The sequence below is a fragment of the Mesoplodon mirus genome (genome assembly GCF_964341445.2).
Source record: "Mesoplodon mirus genome assembly, chromosome: 9".
NCBI lineage: Eukaryota > Metazoa > Chordata > Mammalia > Artiodactyla > Ziphiidae > Mesoplodon > Mesoplodon mirus.
The window spans coordinates 68,165,575-68,188,254 of record NC_138985.1 but is presented as its reverse complement, the minus strand read 5'-3'; the positions used below and the strand labels follow the sequence as shown (position 1 = coordinate 68,188,254).

The window sequence follows — 22,680 nt, the reverse complement described above, 5'->3', positions numbered from 1 at the left end:
AAGAAGATATACAGACTGCCAACAAACACATGAAGGAATGCTCAACATCATTAATCATTAGAGAAATGCAAATCAAAACTACAATGAGATATCATCTCACACCAGTCAGAATGGCCATCATCAAGAAATCTAGAAACAATAAATGCTGGAGAGGGTGTGGAGAAAAGGGAACACTCTTGCACTGCTGGTGGGAATGTGAATTGGTACAGCCACTATAGAGAACAGTATGGAGGTTCCTTAAAAAACTACAAATAGAACTACCATATGACCCAGCACTCCCACTACTGGGCATATACCTTGAGAAAACCATAATTCAAAATGAGTCATGTACCAAAATATTCATTGCAACTCTATTTACAATAGCCAGGAGATGGAAACAACCTAAGTGTCCATCATTGGATGAATGGATAAAGAAGATGTGGCACATATATACAATGGAATATTACTCAGCCATAAAAAGAAACAAAACTGAGCTATTTGTAATGAGGTGGATAGACCTAGAGTCTGTCATACAGAGTGAAGTAAGTCAGAAAGAGAAAGACAAATACCATATGCTAACACACATATATGGAATTAAAAAAAAAAATGTCATGAAGAACCTAGGGGTAAAACGGGAATAAAGACACAGACCTACTTGAGAATGGACTTGAGGATATGGGGAGGGGGAAGGGTAAGCTGTGACAAAGCGAAAGAGAGGCATGGACATATATACAGTACCAAACGTAAGGTAGATAGATAGTGGGAAGCAGCCGCAGAGCACAGGGAGATCAGCTCGGTGCTTTGTGACCGCCTGGAGGGGTGGGATGGGGAGGGTGGGAGGGAGGGAGATGCATGAGGGAAGGGATGTGGGAACAGATGTATATGTATGACTGATTCACTTTGTTATAAAGCAGAAACTAATAAAAAAAAAAAAGACTGGGGCCTATAAAAGTAAAAGCTAGTCAAATGTAAGACTGGGTCAGTGAGGTAAAGAGTATTAAGAGATCCAGAACAAGAGAGGAGACAGGGTTGGGGTAATGAGGGAAGAAGGCTATGTCACTTCTTAAAGAGTCTTGCTGAGGACCAAATTTTTAAAAATTGAAGGCATAATTTACATGATACAATAAAACGACTACAAAGATATTAAGCATTCAGTTATGACTGTTGACCATTGTATACACTCACATAATCAACCTTAATCAAAATATCGAACACTGCCATCACCCCAGAAAGTTCCCTAGTATCTTGATCCTATCTAGCCAATTCCCAGCACTCACAGAGGCCACCACCATTCTGATTTCAATCACCATAAATTAGCATTATCTGTTTTAGAACTTCATCTAAATGGAACCCACAGTACTTTTTTGTTCTGGCTTCTTCTACTCAGCATAATTATTTTGGGATTTATCCACATTATTAATGTATCAATACATGTCATTCCTTTTGATGGTTGAGTGACATTCTACAGATATACCACTATTTGTTTATCCATTTACTGTTGATGGACATTTGAGTTGTTTCCAGTTTAGATTTATTAGAAATAAGGCTACTCTGAATATTCTTCTTAAATTCTTTTTTTAAAACATGTTTTCATTTCTCTTGGGTAAATACCTAGAGGTGATATTTCTTGGCTATGGGATAGATGCATGTTTAACTTAAGAAAGAAATTGCCGAACAGTGCCCTAGAATGACTGTATCATTTTATGCTCCGCCCCCAGCATTGTACAAGAGTTCTATAGATAGTTGCTACATGGTCTCACCTTAGTGTTGTTAATATTTTTTTATTTTAAGGCTCCATTTTTTTTAATGCACTTATCTGTGTGATGACACCAAGACCTTCAAGAAGCAATTCAGCATAGTAGTTAAAAGTATTAAGTCCTTGCAGGATAATCTAGAAACACAAAGAGAATTACTGATATAATAACCCTTTGACCCAGCAATGCAAAGTCTAGGAATCTATTACCTTTATATCTGCTCACGTACAAGATAATAAATGTACACATTTATTCACTGAAGCATTTTTTTGCAATAATATAAGGTTAGAAAGAATGCAAGGGTTCAGTAACAGGCAACTGGTTGAATAAACTGCAGGACATCACACAATGAAGTTCTAAGAAGTTCTAAAGAGAATGAGACAGGCTTCTGTGTACTGATATAGAGAGATCTCCAAAATATACCATTAAGTGGAAGAAAAAAAGCAAGGGGTATATATACGAATTGGAGAGGGGTTAAAGTAAGGCTGTATGTCTACACCACACACACACACACACACACACACACACACACTTATATATGCAAAAACCCCCCACTACACTGGACATATAAATAAGAAACTAATAAAATATTGTTATGTAGGAGGGAAAGGAGCAGGGGTAGAAATAAGAATTCTTTGTGAATATTTTTCCATATAATTTTGATATTGAATTACATAAATGCATTACCTGTTAAAAAATTACAACTAAAAAAGTCCTAGAATTGAAAAACCTAAACATATATCAAATTGGTAACATGATCACACAGAAGAATTATAGAAAGAAATACCCTGATTTTGTGAAAATCTGTGCTCTCATAATGATACTCAAAAAGAGATAGGCAGAAAAAAATTAGTTGTCATCACTGAGGTTGTTGTTAAATTCCTCCCTTTGAGAATTGATGACTAAAGGAAGCAGCAGTCCAAAATGCTTCCCCAATCCAAAATGTTTGTCAGGGTAACCAAACAGATCTAGTTGATTAGGGAAAGAGTCTCTTCACTAAGAAATGGCAGCTAATTAATGTAGAAAAAATGATAGCATTAGAAAAATCACCATTTTGTGATTTCTAATGAACAGTAATTCAGGCAAGGGCTGTCAGATGGAGCTGGCCAGTAGGTGCATAGTTGAGGGGAAACTGCACATCTGTATGGTATTAAAGTAAATCCACACAGAATACTTTCTGATTACAGGGGAATAACATCCCTCTAGAGCAGCAAGCTTGGGCTTCCATCCCATAACCAGAGGACAGTCTGATTTCAGTATCTAATGGTGGAAACCAGATAGCATGTACCTCCTGATGGAGTGTCGTATGAAACACACAACAGCACCCAAAATGTATTCTAGACAAAATTTTTTAACGTGACTTGACCAAGCTCTTTGATGTAACTTCCAATTTATAGGAAATACAGGGGACAGAGAAGCAAGCTAAGTGACCACATGAGGAAGCAATCAAACAATGAGAAGGAAAATAAGTAGATGAAAAAACAGACTGTTTTAGATTAAAAATACCTAAGGGGCATAAAACCATTAAAAATGCATGGCCCAGACCTAAATCCTGATTTGGACAAACCAGCTTGGGGGAATAGCTGGGGAACAATTAGGGTAATTTGAATATGATTGCAGTATTAGATGCTATGAAAATTTATTGACAGGGAAAGAGAAAGATTATTATTAAAGGAAAACAAACTCTTTACAGCATCATGATCTTGTTTTAGTTTAAAAAAATACGTATGTGTGTATAAAAAGATCTAGAAATATATATAGTAAAATATTAACACTTAACAGTTTCTGGTTGGTGGGTGTATTAGTTTTCTATTATTGCACACGAATTACCAAAAATTTGGTGGATTAAATTTCTTCTGTAAGTTAGAAGTCCAACATGGTCTCACTGAGCTAAATCAAGGTGTGCAGGGCTGCATTCCTTTCTGGAGGCTCTAGGGGAGAATCCATTTCCTTGCTTTTTCCGGGTTCTAGAGGCTGCCCACATTCCCTGGCTCATGGTCCTTTCTCCATCTTCAAAGCCAGCAACAGCAGGTCAAGTCCTTCTCGTATTGCATCGCCCTGAACTTCTCTTCTGCATCCCTCTTCCACTTTTTAGGACCTTCGTGATAATCGGGTTCCATGAAGGTAATCCAGGATACTCTCCCATCTCAAGGTCAGCTGATTAGCAACCTAAATTCCACCTGCAACCTTACTTCCCCTTTGCCATGTAACTTAACATGTTCACAAGTTCTGGGGATCAGGACATAGATATCTTTGAAGGGCCATTATCCAGCCTACCACAGTGGGAACATGATATTTATCTTCTTATTGTTGCTCTCTGTATTTTCTGGTTTTCTACAATGCATATATACTGCTTCTGTAATAACAAAAGGCTATTCTTCATTGAAAAATAAGTATAGTGATGGGAGAAGAAACAATATCATTAAGTGGTAGTATTTTGGAGATCATGGCTATATACCTATAGTAAGAATAAAGAAAACATGTGACCTAATTATATGTGAATAAGTATTAGTGGCTTGGAAAATTTCCACTGACAGAATCATATTAAAAAATCCTATAGTTCAAACAACACGTATGAAATGGCAGATGACATTCTGGAAAATGCTATGTATCTGAAAAATGACTCTAGTGATGACAAGGACACTGTGATCAAAGATTCATGTGAAAAGTGTGAATGACCATTTTCATAAAATGTGAGTTCAAGTTTCAGCTCTATCACTTACTAGCTGTGCGACCTTGTGCCAGTTATTTAACCTCTTCTTGCTTCCATTACATTATCTATAAAATGAAGCTAATAACTGTACCTTCCTCATGGTGGTATTGAAGGATTAAATGATTTAAAACCTGTGGAGGGCTTAGAACCGTGCCTGGCACATGACAAACACTCTGTAAATGCTAGTCATTTTTGTTTATTTTTCTGGCAGGTGTTTGTAGTCACCTGTCTCGGATGGAAAATCACTCTGGATTAGTTAAGCTGGTACTTATAATCTGTCACCTCTAAAAATCATGAGAGTCATGCACTGATTATCAATAGGGTTCTTGCACCCACGGGAGACTAGAGTAAATAACCCTGAGGGTTTCACTATTGGGAGTTTTTCCCAAATGGCTGGGTTCCCAGGAAACACCCCACCAGTGCCAGTACAGTGGCTAAATAATAATTTTGAAGCATCAACAATGACTTAGACCAGAATCATCAATACAACAAATGGCACTTACCACTATGGGATTCTAACACCTGTAACCTGTTAGAAAGAGAAGTCTAATAATTTGCTAGTTTGACAACTTGGGGGCAAAGAAAACAAGTTTTCCAGGAGGATGAGAGACTGGAGACAACTTCAGTATATATCATCCTGCTCACTGTGAATTGATATTAAACCAGTCGGATACTGTGAGTTGTTCAGATCAGTCAAGCACAAATAAAACACCACATTTGAAGAACTTTATCATTAACAAACTCTAGTGATATTGAATAATGTTCCACGGAAGAAATGCAAGAGATTCTTTAATGTTTAAAGCTGGAAGGGATCTTAGTGATCACTTTAATTCAGTGTGTCTCAGACTAGATTCATGGTCCTACCTGCCACCTCCCATTTCTTTTTTCTTTTGTTTTCTGAAGGATTTTTTTTTTTCCAAGCCTTGAACATGCTCTTGTACACTGTGACTCTCCAAGACCAAGACCTGGTATATGACCCATCCTGACCACAGAAGCTCCTCCTTATAATTTTTTTTTTTTTTTTTTTTTTTTTTTTTTTGCGGTATGCGGGCCTCTCACTGTTGTGGCCTCTCCCGTTGCGGAGCACAGGCTCCGGATGCGCAGGCCCAGCGGCCATGGCTCACGGGCCCAGCCGCTCCGCGGCATATGGGATCCTCCCAGACCGGGGCACGAACCCGTATCCCCTGCATCGGCAGGCGGACTCTCAACCACTGCGCCACCAGGGAGGCCCCCTCCTTATAATTTTTTAACTTCACAAGGGCCGTGACTGGTGATAAGAACCCTCCGGGCAAACAACGATGTATTATAGCCATTTCCTAGAGCACAATGCCCAGAGCGGCCAAATGATTCACTTGGTGAACTAAATGATCACAGAGCTGGCTCAGAATCTAGGCCTGTTTGTAGAGGTCTCTGGAGAGAACCTGTGTGCTGAAGACTTTGTGCCCTGGGCCTGTGCAGCCTGGAATAGAGCAAAGGAACAATGAAAAGATGGAAACAGAACCTACAAGGAAAGGGAGAAGAAACAGTCACCTGAGAATGTGCCTTCCTCCTCTTTGCCTTTCTGCTCAGCCTAACATTTATTAAAGACCTGCAATTTAAGGAAGATATTGTTGCGTGTTACAGAGGATGACAAAAAGCTGTGCATAAGACTTGGTCTTGCCCTGGAGGACCTCAGATTCTCATTGAAAAGGCACACAGGAAGTTGAAATGTTAGCAACAATCCTATTTTCCTAACACTTATAGTTTGTAAGAGCTTTCACATATATTTCCCGAAACTCATACATTGGGCAAGTATTATTTGTCCCTTTTTTTTTTTTTTTTTTTTTTTGTGCTATGCAGGCCTCTCACTGTTGTGGCCTCTCACTGTTGTGGCCCATGGCTCACGGGCCCAGCTGCTCCGCGGCATGTGGGATCTTCCTGGACTGGGGCACGAACCCGTGTCCCCTGCATGGGCAGGCGGACTCTCAACCACTGCGCCACCAGGGAAGCCCTATTTGTCCCTTTTTATACATGAGAAAATGAACCACTGATCAGAGAGACTGTGACACGGTTCAAGGTCAGAGACCCAGCAAGTGGACTCCATCTTCTGATCACCCCATACATATCACATGGGTGGTTTATGACAAATGTTTGGCTTTTTGATGACAACTGCAAATGCTTTTGGGGTTTTTACACTGCATACAGTAAATTGTTTGACTGTATCCAAGATGATTTACATCATTAAGACTGATTTTTAAAAAAAGGTTTATAAGAAAAACAATTTGTAACAAGGGAAGAAAGACATGGCAGGGCAATGGAGAAAGCAAAAGTGAATATGGTATCATGTACGTTTTTACCAAAGATTTTTAACTGCAAAAATAAATGTTCAGGGACTTCCCTGGTGGCACAGCGGTTAAGAATCCACCTGCCAATGCAGGGAACACGGGTTCAAGCCCTGGTCCAGGAAGATCCCATGTACCACGTAGCAACTAAGCCCGTGCGCCACAACTACTGAGCCTTTGCTGTAGAGCCCGAGAGCCACAACTACTGAAGCCCGTGCGCCTGGAGCCTGTGCTCTGCAACAAGAGAAGCCACCACAGTGAGAAGCCCATGCACCGCAACGAAGAGTAGCCCCCGCTCGCTGCAACTAGAGAAAGCCCATGCGCAGCAATGAAGACCCAACTCAGCCAAAAAATAAATGAATAAATTTATTTTTAAAAAATGTTCATCGCAGAAAATTTTGATTGCAGAGAAAAGTAGAATGAAAAAAAAATCTGTTCTCTCATCAACCAAAGCAAAGCAGGGTTCAGCCATCCCTCACTCCCCCCAATTTTTAAAGTCATACACACTATAAAACTTGACAATTTAGCTTTTGAAAATTCTTTAGTTCTAAATATCTTTAAATGGTAACAACCACCTTTTTTTCAACCTACAATGTATCATAGCAGACAATAAAAAAGCATTCAAGTTTGAGGTATACCAATTACATTTTGGAAATTAAATAGGGATGCCTAGAAGCTGGAGGAGTGTCCTTACAGATACATTAGCGTTCTACCAACAGAAATGTTTGATCCTGCCTACAGCAAGGCTCCAGTGCTGTGGCTGGAACCTTTGATCTTGAGTCCCACTCCAGCATATGGTGCTACTAAGCATAATCAAAGTGCAAATCTTTATAGAAATTACAGAGACTGAAAAAGGGACGGATGCTTCCTTCCTCTGATTTCCTTTCCTGCCATGTTCCTGGTCTTAAGTAAAAAACATTTGGTCTTTTGATGAAATCTGCAAATAGTTTGAGGGTATTTTACACTGTATATAGTCAATTATTTCACTGTCCAAGATTATTTCCATTACTAAGATTGACAGTGTTTCCTGCCAGAACAGAGTCATGGTTTTCGTGCCCAATTACCACATGGGTATGAAACTGCCTCCACTATTTTGGCCCCGTACAGTGATATTAGAATAAGGAGACATCTACAGTTCTGGGGGAGGTTTCTTGGCTGGGGAGTACTTGCCACTTGTACATTCCAGATTTTGATAAGAAATCACTGAATATTTACAGGATGAGTTGCTAATCCTTGAAGTTGATACTCTTCAAAAGAGGTGTCTTCCCTACAAATTTTTTTTTTTTTTTTTTGGTGGTAAGTGGGCCTCTCACTGTTGTGGCCTCTCCCGTTGCGGAGCACAGGATCCGGACGTGCAGGCCCAGCGGCCATGGCTCACTGGCCCAGCCGCTCTGCGGCATGTGGGATCCTCCCGGACCGGGGCATGAACCCGTGTCCCCTGCATCGGCAGGCGGACTCTCAACCACTGTGCCACCAGGGAAGCCCCCTACAAATATTTTTAAGCCATTAATTATAACAATTCAGATCAAGTTGTGAGAAAAATAGTATTTTTTAATGAAATTCCCTTCAAATATATCTGTCAGTCCACCAAAGACAGTGGGAGACAATTTCTGAATTAAAATATTGAAAACAAAACTCATATTTTGTCAAAGTGGATCATCTGTGCCCTCTCACCAACATCCTGCTGTTAAGTTTGAGTGACTGCAACGCACCAGGCCTCATGCAAATTTGCAGTTTGGAAGAAACGTGGACCCAGGAAAACTTTGTGTGTTGTTTCTCATGGTTACTGATTATTGTGCCAAGCCTTACATAAATTGTTTTTAATAATGCAGTTATTAAGAGAAAAAAGAGATGCCTAAAGCACCATTCAAAAAGTTTAGTCAAGTGCAGGCGAGTGCACTCTCAGCTGGTGGGCACTGGCCCGGCCTCTGTCTCTCCTGACCAGGCAGCGCCAAACCTGGTTGGCAAACCTGGTTGGCTGGTGCTCTTATTGGACCAGTTGCTAAATATTTTGACTATCACCCCGAACTGGCCTCATTAGTTGTACACATAGGCTTGTATCAACAGGGAGCCCAGCGAGGTCTAACTATAAAATCCTGGGGTCAGAAGTCAACAGTTTAGATTGTGGTCTGAACTCTATCATTACAGTGGTGGATCATTCCAGAAGTTAGCTAATTCCTTTAATTCTTAGCATCCTTGCCTCCAAATTGGGGATATGAATATTCCTCACCTAATTGCCTTATGAGACATGTTGAGGTGAAATCAGATATTAAATATGAAAGCACTTGTTTTAAAATTTTTTATTAATTTCAAAGAAATCCATAGTAATTGTATAGCATTTAGAAAATGCCAAAGCATAGGGTATAAACAATTATTCATCTTCTCACCATGTAAAGATAACAACTGTTAACATTTCAAAAATTTTTGTCTAGGTTTTTATGAAAACCCTTTGACAGTTCAACAACAGTTGCTGAGTACTACAAAAATGAAATAAAACAAGGCTGATGGGGCTTCCCTGGTGGTGCAGTGGTTGAGAGTCCGCCTGCCGATGCAGGGGACACAGGTTTGTGCCCCGGTCCGGGAAGATCCCACATGCCGCGGAGCGGCTGGGCCCATGAGCCATGGCCGCTGAGCGTGCGCGTCCGGAGCCTGTGCTCCGCAATGGGAGAGGCCACAACAGTGAGAGGCCCGCGTACTGCAAAAAAAACAAAAAACAAAAAAACAAGATTGATGTCCTTCCAGCTTGGTGGGGATATAAAATGGTTAAATAAATGTTATTACTGTAGTATGAAGAAATCCAAATGAAAAAGTACTGAAAAGCTGTACCATGATCCTCAGCTACAGGTCTGGTCCCTGGAGATGACAAATATTTCAGTATTTAGGAATAAGGGACACTTTTATACCTAAAGCATTTCCTTAGGCGACTGACTCAATTCTATTCTAGGGGAGAACATCATTATATTACTGCTATAAAATTTCAGGTGCACAAAAACACTGTACACTGTAACCATAAACAGTATGTGGATTTGCCTTATTTCCTATGTTACGCTCAGCCACCAACCGTCTCTCCTTTTTTTAGCTTTTGCTAGACTGCCCACAGTTCACTGTAGTTCCTGTAGATACACAATCTATTTGTACACGTCAGTTTCAAATAATCAGGCATCTGTGAACTGATGGATAAGGATTTTCCTTGGACATAAAATCCTTGGACTCTTTTTTCCCTGGACATAATTTCCTTGAACTGTTGGAAGCAGTCACCTTGTAAATGGCCTTAGACACATACAGTATTAAGTGGACTGATGCTTTCTACAAAGGTTTTAGTTCTTTATTATTTTCTTTCCAAAAGATAATTGCTATGAGCATAGCAAATGATGCTCATCCTGTTTATGATGGCACCATGCTCCTGGATTCTTATATGCATTTAACTCCCCGGCCATGCTTAGCTCCCAGAAGGCATGGACCTTGTCTACTCTGTCAATCCCTAGGCTCCTAGAAAAGGAGACATTGAAATGTTTGAATAAGACCGTAAGAAGTCTCGTTCAGTCAAAATACCTAAGACGATACCTGGGAATGTGCTAAATAAAGATCGCTAGGCCCTGTTCCAGAGATTCTGAATCAGATTCTCTGTGGCTGGGCCTAGGATTTTTAATAAGCGCTTCGGTTTCTTCTTCTGTAAAATGGGGATAACAGTAGTTCCTACCTCCCTAGGTAGGTGTGGAAATGAATGAGTTACCTGATGTAGAGTGTAGACTACTGCCTGGCACTCAGCATTACATCAGTGCCAGCATTGCTACTGTTCTTACTAGAATATGATCAGCCAGTCATGAACAGGTGTTCTGGAAATAGTGTCTATTAATTTTCTCAAACTTAAGTGTGCATAAAAATCATCTGGTCGGGCTTCCCTGGTGGCGCAGTGGTTGAGAGTCCGCGTGCCGATGCAGGGGACACGGGTTCGTGCCCCAGTCTGGGAAGATCCCACATGCCGTGGAGCGGCTGGGCCCGTGAGCCACGGCCACTGAGCCTGCGCGTCTGGAGCCTGTGCTCTGCAGTGGGAGAGGCCACAGCAGTGAGAGGCCCGCGTACCGCAAAAAAAAAAACAAAAAAAAAAACATCTGGTGGCTTATAAATGCAGGTGCTGGGGCCTTGCCCCCTGAGATTCTGATTTAATAAGGCTAATACCTATCCAGGAATCTGCATTCCTATATTTCCTTAAGGGCAAAAATGGAGAATCAGCAGAGGTACTGTAAACCAGTGATTCTCTCATTCACATTGCTAATCCCCAAGGCAAAGAAACTTGCCTCTCAGACTGGGGCTAAGATGAGGCTCAATTCAGATAAAGAGAGTTTTGGGGGTCATATGACAGCATGCCAAGGAACCACTGGGACTCTTGGTTTCCTACTTCATCTGTGTCAGGGGCCACACTGCCTCTCTGGGGTTGCCTCACTAGGGATGAGGAAACAGCTGCCATCTCTGCAGGCTACCCTGAGTAAGCTAAGCCTGCCGCTCTGGCAGGGAGTGGCAGGCCTACCTCTCCCTGCAGCGGGGAGCTAGGCCTGAGCTCTTCTCGCCTAACCTGTCCTGCACCAGGGCAGCCTGGGCCAACTCATGCCAGCTCCAGGGGCTGCTGAAGACATGGCCTGAAATCCTTCCTGCCTCTATAGCTGAAGATCAAGGGAACCACAGGTTGCTTGGGAAGAAAGTGTGTACATCCCTGGCAAGCCCAAGATTCCATGCCTGGGAAAGAATAGCTGAAAACCTTTATGCCACATACATGTATCATGGAACCAGCCCAAAGTTGCGTGTGATTCTGACCTCTGAAACTACCCCCAGAGTGCTTGAGATGTAAAGAGCAAACTTGCCAAAAGTGCAATGACAAAGCTCTTGTTTCTCTTATGAACAGCTTTCCTTCCTGGATTTCTCTACTTGTGATTATGCAAATTATACATTTAAGCATAATCAATACTTGTCTCTCCTGGAACCTGATCAAGCTGGGATCCATCCATAAACAAAGACATTACATAGTTAAGAGATAGGCATTTAAATGGAGACAACTCTGAACATACTCTTACTAAAAATTATTGCTTTTTATAGAAAATTAGGTATAGGCTATGTTATAATGAAGTAGAATTTATGTTTTAAAAAATGCTTTCCTTCAAACTCCTGTCATTTTTCTCCTTGTTCTTTAATCCAAGTACATGTACTTTCTTCTCCTAAAATGCTACATATGGACAGACGTCTCCAATGTTTGAGAAGCCTGGGGTTAGAGCACTGGTCCATGGTTCCTCCTCTTAGCTCTGGGTCCTGTGTTACCAGGAGTCTCCTGGAGGTCTCCCAGGTATTAGACTTGAAATCCCAACCCACACCTCCAGATTCTTTTGACAGCTACCCTTTAGCCTTCTCTTGGCCCTAGGGGTATACACTTGTGATACGATTGGTCTCCAGGAGGACAGATGGGAAAAAGGCCTGCACAGACTTAGGCAATTAAGTAAGGAATTCCAGGGTCCCAGGAATCCTGAGCAGGAATGGGGATGTGGGCAGTGGGTGGTTACATATCTTTGGAAGCCTGAAATCAAAATCCTGCTCTTATGGTGAGGGCCAACCAAAGGAGGACTGGAACACGGCCCTCTAAAGCGCAGGGTCCAGGGTAGGGACCTAGGTTGCCCTGGTCCAAGAGTGTACTGTATATATAATATCTATATAATGCCTGCATGTATGTTACATAAGTGAATACCTGGGCCTGGATGTTCTGTCAACACACGTCCCACACAAATCTGTCAGAGATTTCAAGGTTCGAGGCGGCAAGAACTAGAGAGATAACATTTTCTTTGTGTGGCACCTACTTTATTTAGGCAGAGATACCTCTTGATGTTGCAGTGCAAATGTGATTATGTCAACTCCCTGCTGAAAGCCTTAAAAGGGAATAAGGGACTATTTATTTGGAAGTCATTGTATGAACAGGTTGTGTGATACTATAAAAAACACAGATGTCAAAAGAATCTCACCAACAAAGATTCAGACAGAAGATTTGGAGGTTTCTAAGTCAGTCTCTTGCACTTGTCCCCAGGCTTCCCCTCTTCCTGCCCTGCTCGCCATCACATAGGTGGTACTCAGCACTTCCCTCCTCTGGAAGCCTTCCTCAAGCTCTCAGTCCAGCCAGGTGCACCTCCTCAGGGCTCCCACGGCAATTGCTCCCCGCCCATCCGTCTCCCCACTAAGTTGTTGCACCCTGAGGTCAGGCCCTGTGTCTTATCAGCACTGCCTTCCCAGGGCTCATCCTGGGATTTGGCACATGCTAAATTCTCACTAAATGCTTCTTGCCTGATCACCAGCAGCAATACGGAGTTACTTTTATAGCTCTTCACTAGCAGGGGCTCTAAGACTACCGAATTCAAGCAAAATTTTAACTCCTGAAGAGAGACATGGTCTGAGAATAAATCAAACACCTGAACAAGTAGCACCACAGACATGGAGACCACTGGGAGCACATATGGATGTCACATATGTGTACTCTGAAGTGTTTAAATGTCATCCATTTGTAAAGTTGACCTCAGGTTATATGCCTTTAAAAAAGGAAGCATTTCTTAAAAAGATGGTAATCACGCTTTTTCAGAAAGAACGTATACGCACCCATACACACACGTCCTTTACCAGCAGATCTCAAAATTTTACCCTTACTGAAACTAGATTGAGGATGCTAGTGACACTTATCAGAAACTGTCTCTACTTATTTGAAATCTGGCATACTATTATCTATTTTAAGCAAGGTTAACTACATGGGGCAGATGTGTTACTTCAAGAAAACTGAACGTTATGGAAAACCAATTGTCTTTTGACATGAAACCATGGAAGATGTTATTTTTACCTGCAATCCAGGACTACTGGTAAGAAATATTAAGCACTGGACAATAATACCCAAGACATTAAAAAAAAAATACTGAACAACTGCAGGGGTCTGATAACTTTGTTAATCTTACTTAGAGGCATCTACAAAGGAACAACATCCTCAGTGGAGTAAGTGATTAGTCCGAACTGTAGTGACCTCTGAGGGAATGCCCCTCCCGGCCACGTTTACTCTGAAAGTTTTCTTGGAAGAGTCAGGAAAAGAGGAAGCTTAGGCAAAGGAGGAGGGTCTGATTTCTGCTTCTTCCTCTTCCACATGACACCTCTCGGTTTCCGACCTCCTTCCCGCTCAGAAGGCCGTTTGTGCGTCCCAAGGCCAGGGCCTCAAAAGCAGATGCTGCTACGGCTGCATCCCAGGTAGATCGAGTGGCTCAATTTGAAAGCCAGCAGCTTCTTAGCATTCTTTCCTCTGAACAATCGAATGACCTCTGTTGCCACCAAGGACTGAGGTCCTCCTCGCAGCTTCTGGGGCCCAGATCAGAAATTGTGCTACACGGTACAAGCTTGGGCCTCACCCTCTAGGGCAGCCAGACCTTCATAAGGAGGGCTGGAGTCAAGAACTAAAGGATTTCAGAGGTTTCTCACAAGGAGAACTAAAACCCAAACTACAAAACTGCCTGGGCAACTTCATCTTTCAGCTTGTTCAGAAAGATACTTGGTTCCCCAAGTTCATCCTTTATTAGAAATCTCAAAACAAACCACAAGCAAACTTGCTCTGCTCACTGTGCCCTGAATGGACATTTCACTACCTACCTACCTTCCATTCTCCAGCCCCATCTCCCTGGACCCAAGGTCCCTGCTCATCCATAAGTGTTCACTGACTATTCTGCCAACAGTCTCATTTTTCTTTAAATTCACTTGCCTATATGAATCGCTGAAGGAGGCAATTAATCACCATTGAACATTGGAATTATTCAAAATCATTTGCATCTCAGCAGCCTTCTCGTACTACAGCCTTACATTGTTATTTGACCTTTCCTATCTTGCCCTCCCCACTAGATTGTCAGCCTCTTGAGGTGAGGATATGTCCCTCTCCTTTAATTTTCCACACAGTAGGTCCTTAAAATTACGTTTTCTGAACACCCTGGGATGAGGGTAGGGGATAGCTTGCAGGAACAAACAGTAATTAACAGCTCTTCCTTGCCCATTCTCCTTCTCAGCTGGGGCTGCCCTGAGTGGGGCCATTAATAAATGCTCCATTCCCTATTGATAATAAGTGTTAAGACTCCCCCAACTAAACCAGGTCTGAAAAATTGTGGGCAAAATTTTTGAAGATCACCACAAGCCCAGGCATAAAGGGGGAGGGCCCAGCAGGTAGCAGTTACCAGAGGGTCTGTGAAGGTTATTTTATATATATGCACACGTGCAGAGCCTGCCCCAAGGGCTCTAAGACTGGAGGAGGATTAATGGGACTAAATCTGACAGACCTTCACGGTGGCAGAACCAGTTCTGAGCTTTCTCCATGCTCTTGCCTACAGCAGGGCCAAGAAACTACTCAGTTTAGATCCCTAAGAAGGGGCGGTGCCTCTCCTCGGCTATTGGCCACCAGTACAACGATGTCAAAAACCCAAGCACGCAACAGCCAGAATGGCTTGACTTAGCCTCTTCTGACAATAGCCCACCGACAGCTCTTGGCAGCCAGCCTTGTGCTGCCCGAAACTTCCCGTAGAACGCTGGCAGGTTCCGTGCTGCCCCAACTTCTTACAGGGGGCCACCTGGAAGAGCAACTGTCTTAAAAACGAATAAAACGACTCGCGCTCCCACTGCTTCGAAGCGACTGGTGTGCTCGTCTAAAATAAAAAGGTTTCTGTCTGCAAATCCCGTTTGCTCGCCCGGTAATCCACCCCCGCCCCCAGCCCGGCGTGTCCGACTCGTACAGCTGTTTTTAATCCCTACTTTTCTCACTTGGCGTCCCGGGCTCCGGTTGACCAGACGCGGAGCCACTTAGTGTTTCCTCCTCCCCCTACCGGGGTCTGTCCTCCCTCCGCCATCTCCTCCCCCCACCCGCCTGCATCCCCAGGGGGGCAGAGTGTGGGAAGAACGAATTTCCGCCCGGTTTGCTCGCCACTCGCAGACTTGGGTCCCTTCCGGACTCAGCCTGCACACCCCCGGCTCCTGCCGGGGCTGTTCCACCCAGGCCGCGCTACCGGTCCCGGACTAGGAGCGAGGAGGCGCGGGCTGCGGGGGCCGAGACGCCCCGGCGCAGCAGCCAAGCCGCGCCCGGAGGAGCTCTTGGAAGGGCTCCCGCCTGCAGCTGGGGAATCCGCTGGCGGGGAGAATCCGTGCCAGGGAATCCAGCTCTCCGGACTCAAGCTGCAAACAAAAAGCTCAGGTCTTGCTCCCTCCCTCCACGCCCCCCCCCGCCCCCGTCGCGCACCCGGAGAAAGTTCTGCAAAAATGCAACAAGTAGCACCCAGAGCTCGCGGAGCGCCCTGCGCCGCCTGACTTGGCCAGGCAAAGCCCGCCTGCAGAGCCCCGGGCCAGCCACCGGACAAAGGGCGGAGGAGGGGCTGGACGGCGCTGCTAAGTCCGAAAGAGGCCATTTAGCGACTCTGGCCAGGCCAAGGGGAATGCAGAGGAGACACAGAGCCGGCGGGCCAAGAGGACGATTCGGCCGCAGAACGCAGGGCGGGCGGCGATGGAGGCTGCCCGCGCCTTGCGCTTCCTGCTCGTGGTGTGCGGCTGCCTTGCGCTCCCGCCGCGGGCCCAGCCGGTGTGTCCGGAGCGCTGCGACTGCCAGCACCCCCAGCACCTCCTGTGCACCAACAGGGGGCTCCGGGCCGTGCCCAAGACCAGCTCGCTGCCGAGCCCGCAGGACGTGCTCACCTACAGCCTCGGCGGCAACTTCATAACCAACATCACGGCCTTCGACTTCCACCGCCTGGGTCAGCTCAGACGGCTGGACCTGCAGTACAACCAGATACGTTCTCTGCACCCCAAGACCTTCGAGAAGCTCTCGCGGCTGGAGGAGCTCTACCTGGGCAACAACCTCCTGCAGGCGCTCGCCCCGGGCACGCTGGCGCCGCTGCGCAAGCTGCGCATCTTCTACGCCAACGGGAACGAGATCAGCCGCCTCAGCCGCGGCTCCTTCGAGGGACTGGAGAGCCTGGTCAAGCTGCGGCTGGACGGGAACGCCCTGGGGGCGCTGCCGGACGCCGTCTTTGCCCCCTTGGGTAACTTGCTCTACCTACATCTGGAGTCCAACCGGATCCGTTTTCTGGGCAAGAACGCCTTCGCCCATCTGGGGAAGCTGCGCTTCCTCAACCTCTCTGCCAACGAGCTGCAGCCCTCCCTACGCCACGCGGCCACCTTCGCACCGCTGCGCTCCCTCTCCACCCTCATCCTCTCGGCCAACAGCCTGCAGCACCTCGGGCCGCGCGTCTTCCAGCACCTGCCGCGCCTTGGCCTACTCTCGCTCAGGGGCAACCAGCTCACGCACCTCGCGCCCGAGGCTTTTTGGGGGTTGGAGGCCTTGCGCGAGCTGCGCCTGGAGGGCAATCGGCTGAGCCAGCTGCCCGTGGCGCTGCTGGAGCCTCTGAACAGCCTGGAGGCGCTGGACCTGAGCGGCAATGAGCTGTCCGCTCTGCACCCCACTATCTTTGGCCACCTGGGCCGGCTGCGCGAGCTCAGCTTGCGCGACAATGCGCTCAGTGCTCTCTCGGGGGACATCTTCGCCTCCAGCCCAGCCCTCTATCGGTTGGATCTAGACGGCAACGGCTGGACCTGCGACTGCCGGCTGAGGGACCTGAAGCGCTGGATGGGTGACTGGCACTCGCAGGGCCGGCTCCTCACCGTCTTCGTGCAGTGTCGCCACCCTCCGGCCCTGCGGGGCAAGTACCTGGATTACCTGGATGACCAGCAACTGCAGAACGGGTCTTGCACAGATCCCTCACCCTCGGTTTCCCCGACTGCCGAGAGCAAGCGGCATGCCCTACCCACAGCCCCGGGGGAGGAGGTGGCGCCCCCTGCAGGTGCCCTCGCGGAGGAGCCGCCGCCGCTGCCACAGCCACAGCAAAGGGGTCGATTTCTGCCAGGGGTGGCCTGGGATGGGGCCGCCAGGGAGCTTTTGAGTAACCGCAGCGCCCTAAGGCTGAGCCGGCGGGGCCCGGGCCTCCAGCAGCCGAGCTCCAACGCCGCTGCTGCCGCGGGCCCGGCGCCACACCCCCTGGACCTCCTCGAGAAGCCTGAGCGGGGACGTCCGACTCCGTCGGATCGTGCCCACACGGAGCCCACCCCGACGGCCACGCTGGGCTCTGCGCCAGCCGGCGACCCCTGGCAGCGCGCGGCGAAGCAGCACCTGGCTGCGCAGCAACAGGAGAGCACCGCCCAGTCCGACGGCGGGGTCGGCCTGCCGCCGCTGGTATCCGACCCGTGTGACTTCAACAAGTTCATCCTGTGCAACCTGACCGTAGAAGCAGTGGGCGCCAACAGCGCCGTGGTGCGCTGGGCGGTGCGCGAGCACCGCAGTCCCCGGCCGCTGGGCGGCGCGCGCTTCCGCCTACTCTTCGACCGCTTTGGCCAGCAGCCTAAATTCCACCGCTTCGTCTACCTGCCTGAGCGCAGCGACTCGGCCACGCTTCGCGAGCTGCGGGGAGACACCCCCTACCTGGTGTGCGTGGAGGGCGTGCTAGGCGGCCGGGTCTGCCCGGTGGCTCCCCGGGACCACTGCGCGGGGCTGGTCACCCTGCCGGAGCCTGGGAGCCGGAGCAGCGTCGACTACCAACTGCTGACCTTGGCCCTACTGGCCGTCAACGCACTGCTGGTACTCCTGGCCTTGGCGGCCTGGGCGTCGCGCTGGCTGCGTAAGAAGCTGCGGGCCAGGCGGAAGGGCGGGGCTCCCGTCCACGTTCGCCACATGTACTCTACCCGACGGCCCCTGCGCTCCATGGGCACCGGTGTGTCTGCCGACTTCTCTGGCTTCCAGTCGCACCGGCCACGCACCACCGTGTGCGCGCTCAGCGAGGCGGACCTCATCGAGTTCCCGTGCGACCGCTTCATGGACAGCGGGGGCGGCGGCGCGGGCGGCAGCCTGAGGCGGGAGGACCATCTCCTGCAGCGATTTGCCGACTAGGTAGATCCGGGCCTCCAGGGGTGTGGAGACCATCTCACTGGCCTTGAGGAGAGGAGCCACCTCTCCGCGGGCCCCCGCAGCCCACCTCAGGGGAAGATCTCATTTTATCCGACCTTCTCTTTTCCCCCTTTTGTGCGCTTGTCAGAGACGCCAGAGGGGACAGATGGCTAATTCTGCACCACCTTCCAATCCCAGTGCTCACTCGTGAAGTAAATGGATGGTATTGGTGGTCAAGAGCAAGAGTAGGAGACAAATGGATGGTGGGGCCCAGAGGTGGGAGGCCTTCTTAACGTGCAGACATTGGTGCAGCTATGAGAATGGATTTTTTTTTTTTTTGGCATTGTAATGCAGTAGTAGGCTGACCCCCTTTGGGATAGAAAGGGTGCTCCTTGCTCCCTACGTGACCAGAAAGAGATTTGGATGCATGCTTTTTTGTGTTTGTTTCAGTGTCAAACAGAGGAGTTTTGTTTCTATTTAAGGAAAAAAGAACTTATTACCATTACAAAGGAGGCTTGGCAACTGACTCCACTGGCCTGGTGGTCTCTGCCAAGAAGGGTGATGTTCTAAACAGGTGGTAAAGTTTAACACACTCGCGGAGGAACTCTTTGTTGGTTGATAGAACATTCAGGAAAACTTAATGTTTAAATAATTAGAGACGCTATTTTTTTTTCAACAATGTGAAGAGCTCTAACATTTAACAAACTGACCAATAAACTCAAGGACTATTTTAGTTGAGCCGGGCAGTTCAACTATTTTCCTTTTAACATTAACACCACAAAAACTTTGGCTGACCTTGGGGTTAACTAAGATTACATAGTTTCTCAGGAGAAGGCTGCATGCAAGACTTCTCTGTCAGGGTTGCTCCTGTGGCCTTTTAATTTTATTTTTTTAAACCTATATGTGGAAAAGGAAATGTCAATGCCAGACTCGATAGAAGAATGTAACGTGTACATAACCGATGACCCCATAGGGAATGGCAGTGTTCTAGTTCACTCACCACATCTCTGACAACCTGTCCAGATTGGAATAAATGTGATGTGGTACTTCTCACGTTTTCATCAGTGACACGCAGTCGACTGTGCCCTACTTCTCTTGCACAGTTAAGTGATCAAGGTAATTTCCTAATAGGAAGTGAGCAAAAGGTGACTTGCAATTGATAGTATAATGTTTGATCATGTTATTGTCTTTATATGAAAGAGTAGGGGGGGAAATGTGAAAAAATGTACATCGGTGGTTGTGTTTCTACTAAAACCAGAAGATTATGAGTACTTAAACCTCACTGTGAAATAATTGTATATTTTGCAAATGAACCCCTCCATTACCCAGTGTTTTTTTCCATGTTATTAAATCTTTTAGTTAATAATTGCAGTATTTCTTTTAAATGTTTTTGTTTTAAACTTAGGGTTAGGCTCCTTTATTTGTTCAGTTGTTTTCAGCTATTGGGATACTTTCATTCCCTGATATTTATGAAGTAGATGTTTATCACTAAATGTAGTGCTTTGGTTTACATTAATAATTTTGTGTGTGGTCAAAAAACGCAGTCACTTGGAAGATGTACAGGATGGTTGTATTCACCGTGGTTATAGATTCATTGGCAGTGGGGTGCCGGGGAGGCCACTGCAAAGGTGCTAAGGCTAACAGTGAATCTTCTGTTTAGGGCCTTAAGCCCCCGAGGGTCCTGAAGACTCAGGGAATCTATCATAGTCCAGGGATCCTTCAACCCCATTCCATTCCTTTTATGTTTGGCCTCCACTGAGCCAGGCCTGCCGTTGTCCCAACAGCTGACTAGGGACACAGGGATTTAAATGAGCTGATCTTTGTTTATGTTCAGATGAGTAAATGTCCAGACCACTTAAAGTACATCTGTTTTTCTGGCAGTCTTATCTGTGGGGTCCAAACTTAATAAACCACAGGAAATAGACTGTTATTCTTAGTTTGCTGCCAGGGCTTGCTTCAGATTCCAAGCGTATTGGTACTTGGGAGAAGTGTAGTTGTTTGCTCTTATTTGCAACCTTTTGGTTATCTTGCCCCTTTTGTGCTCCTAGCTTTTTCATTCAGAGAGCAATTGCATTTCTTAGCTCTTGCTTTTACACAGTAGTGTAATAAAGTGAGTCCCGTTGAAAGTCTGAAAAAGACCTCTGGTTCTTCCCACCACCTACCCTTTCAACTGCAAAAATCACTGAAAATGCTTAATGCCTAAATCCATGTAAAAACACTTTCACTGGAAAGTCTTTCAGTGGGAAATGAATAAATGTTATACATTGTTATGTTCAGTTATGTCAATAAACCCACTTACTAATGGAGATGTTTTCTTGTTGGAGTTTCCAAATATTTTATACCCTTTGTGATGGTACACTGCATTTTTCTACAGCAGTTTTCATCAATGAAGATGAAACATAAGCTGGAAGTCTTTCCTCTTTCACTCATTTAATTTCCATTTCTACAGTAGAGCGTGGACATAATTTTTAAGAAATGCTGTGTGACCTTCTAGCCAAAGAAACAATGAGATGACTCTAAAAGCAGGTGGTCAGCTGTGGTGTGAAAATGCTGTTACAACACCAGTGACAGCAAAATGATGGGTCTCAGCAGGATTCAGCTGTTTAAAGGACAGTGAATTAGAAGTCAAGCCCTTTGACTCTCATGGTCAATGAGAAGGAATCACCTTGAACTGGAGGCCATCTTTGCCATTACGAAGTACATGAAAAATAAAATTCCTAAAGAAAAATAGAATAAACTTTGTAAGAGGTAGGAGTGTTCAGTTAAAGAGCCATTGACACAGTCTGGAATGTGTTGGGGTCCTCGGCTCAGCCAGTAAGATTATTGCTTTCATGAGGGCAGATCATTTTGTGATGCTGCCAGGTAATAATTAGCGTGTGATCAGACCACCTTCACTGATTGGCCAAACACCTGGTTTTCACCAGAAGTACAGTAACATGGGCAGCTACTGTATATTAAGAAACTATTACAATAGACACTGGATTACCTGGTGTTTGTGCTTAACCACTCCCCCCTTTGCCTCTGAGAGTTGGGGATAAGTGATAATGAAGCATTCTTATGCCAGAAATGTATTCAAAATTCCAGACCATGACCCGGGATGAAGACAGATTCCTACCCAGCCTCATATCTTCATCATCTCAGAGAATTATAACATCACTAAAAGTCAGAATGATTTTAAAGTGGTGAAAGAATTTTAAGTAGTCTGAGGTTGCATTCTTTCCATTTACTTAATCTCTTTGTGCCTTAGCTTCTGCAGCAGTAAAATGGGAATCCTGGGTCCTGACTCCATAGTGCAATTTTAAGGAATAAATGGGTAAAAAGCGTTAGTACCGGTTACAGGACAAGTGTTCAATAAATATTAGATGTATTATTGGTAGCATGACAGTTGTATGATACATTTTAGAAGTTTCATGGACAAGGCATTCTGCCCTAACCAATTAGAAGATTCATGTAATGAGATTACAGTGACTCTCCCTTCCCCTTGTTTTGTTTAATTGAGGCTCTTCTATAATTTAGTGTGGAAGGATAGCTCTTGAAATACTTTCTCATTACTTAAAAAAAAGAAGTGAATATGCTACTACTTAAGCAAACTTTCCTATGTTTAGTAAACTGTTGGCGTAAGTTAATTCATCCTTTAGATCGGAACTAAGGCTGCGTAAATGGTCTTGCTTACATAGGGCCCCTCTTCCTGTTAACTTAGTGATAACATTTCCAAGTGTCCTTTTACTCTTAGTTTACTCAGAAGGATACTTTGCACACACAAGTGCTTTTTTCCGAGGGATTTCAGGTCACTTAATCCTTCTCAGTCATGTGGCAAATAGTGTTCTTTTCATTTTGCACGGGAGACTGAAGTATTTGGAGATTATACTTACTTATATTGACTCCTGAAATAATTAGGAAAAAATGTAGCTTCCTGAAACCTGGTTGCTTTATCTTGAGGCAGAC

At 45.6% G+C, this 22,680-nt stretch overlaps 1 protein-coding gene across 1 annotated transcript; it reads left to right on the top strand.

Moving 5' to 3' along the window:
* Positions 1-16,305: 16,305 nt before the first annotated feature.
* Positions 16,306-18,738, top strand: TRIL (TLR4 interactor with leucine rich repeats; the record flags this gene model as incomplete). Its single annotated transcript, XM_082632783.1, has 1 exon — positions 16,306-18,738. The coding sequence occupies one exon, from the start codon at positions 16,306-16,308 to the stop codon at positions 18,736-18,738; it is 2,433 nt and encodes an 810-aa protein (XP_082488909.1).
* Between the last annotated feature and the right edge of the window lie 3,942 nt (positions 18,739-22,680).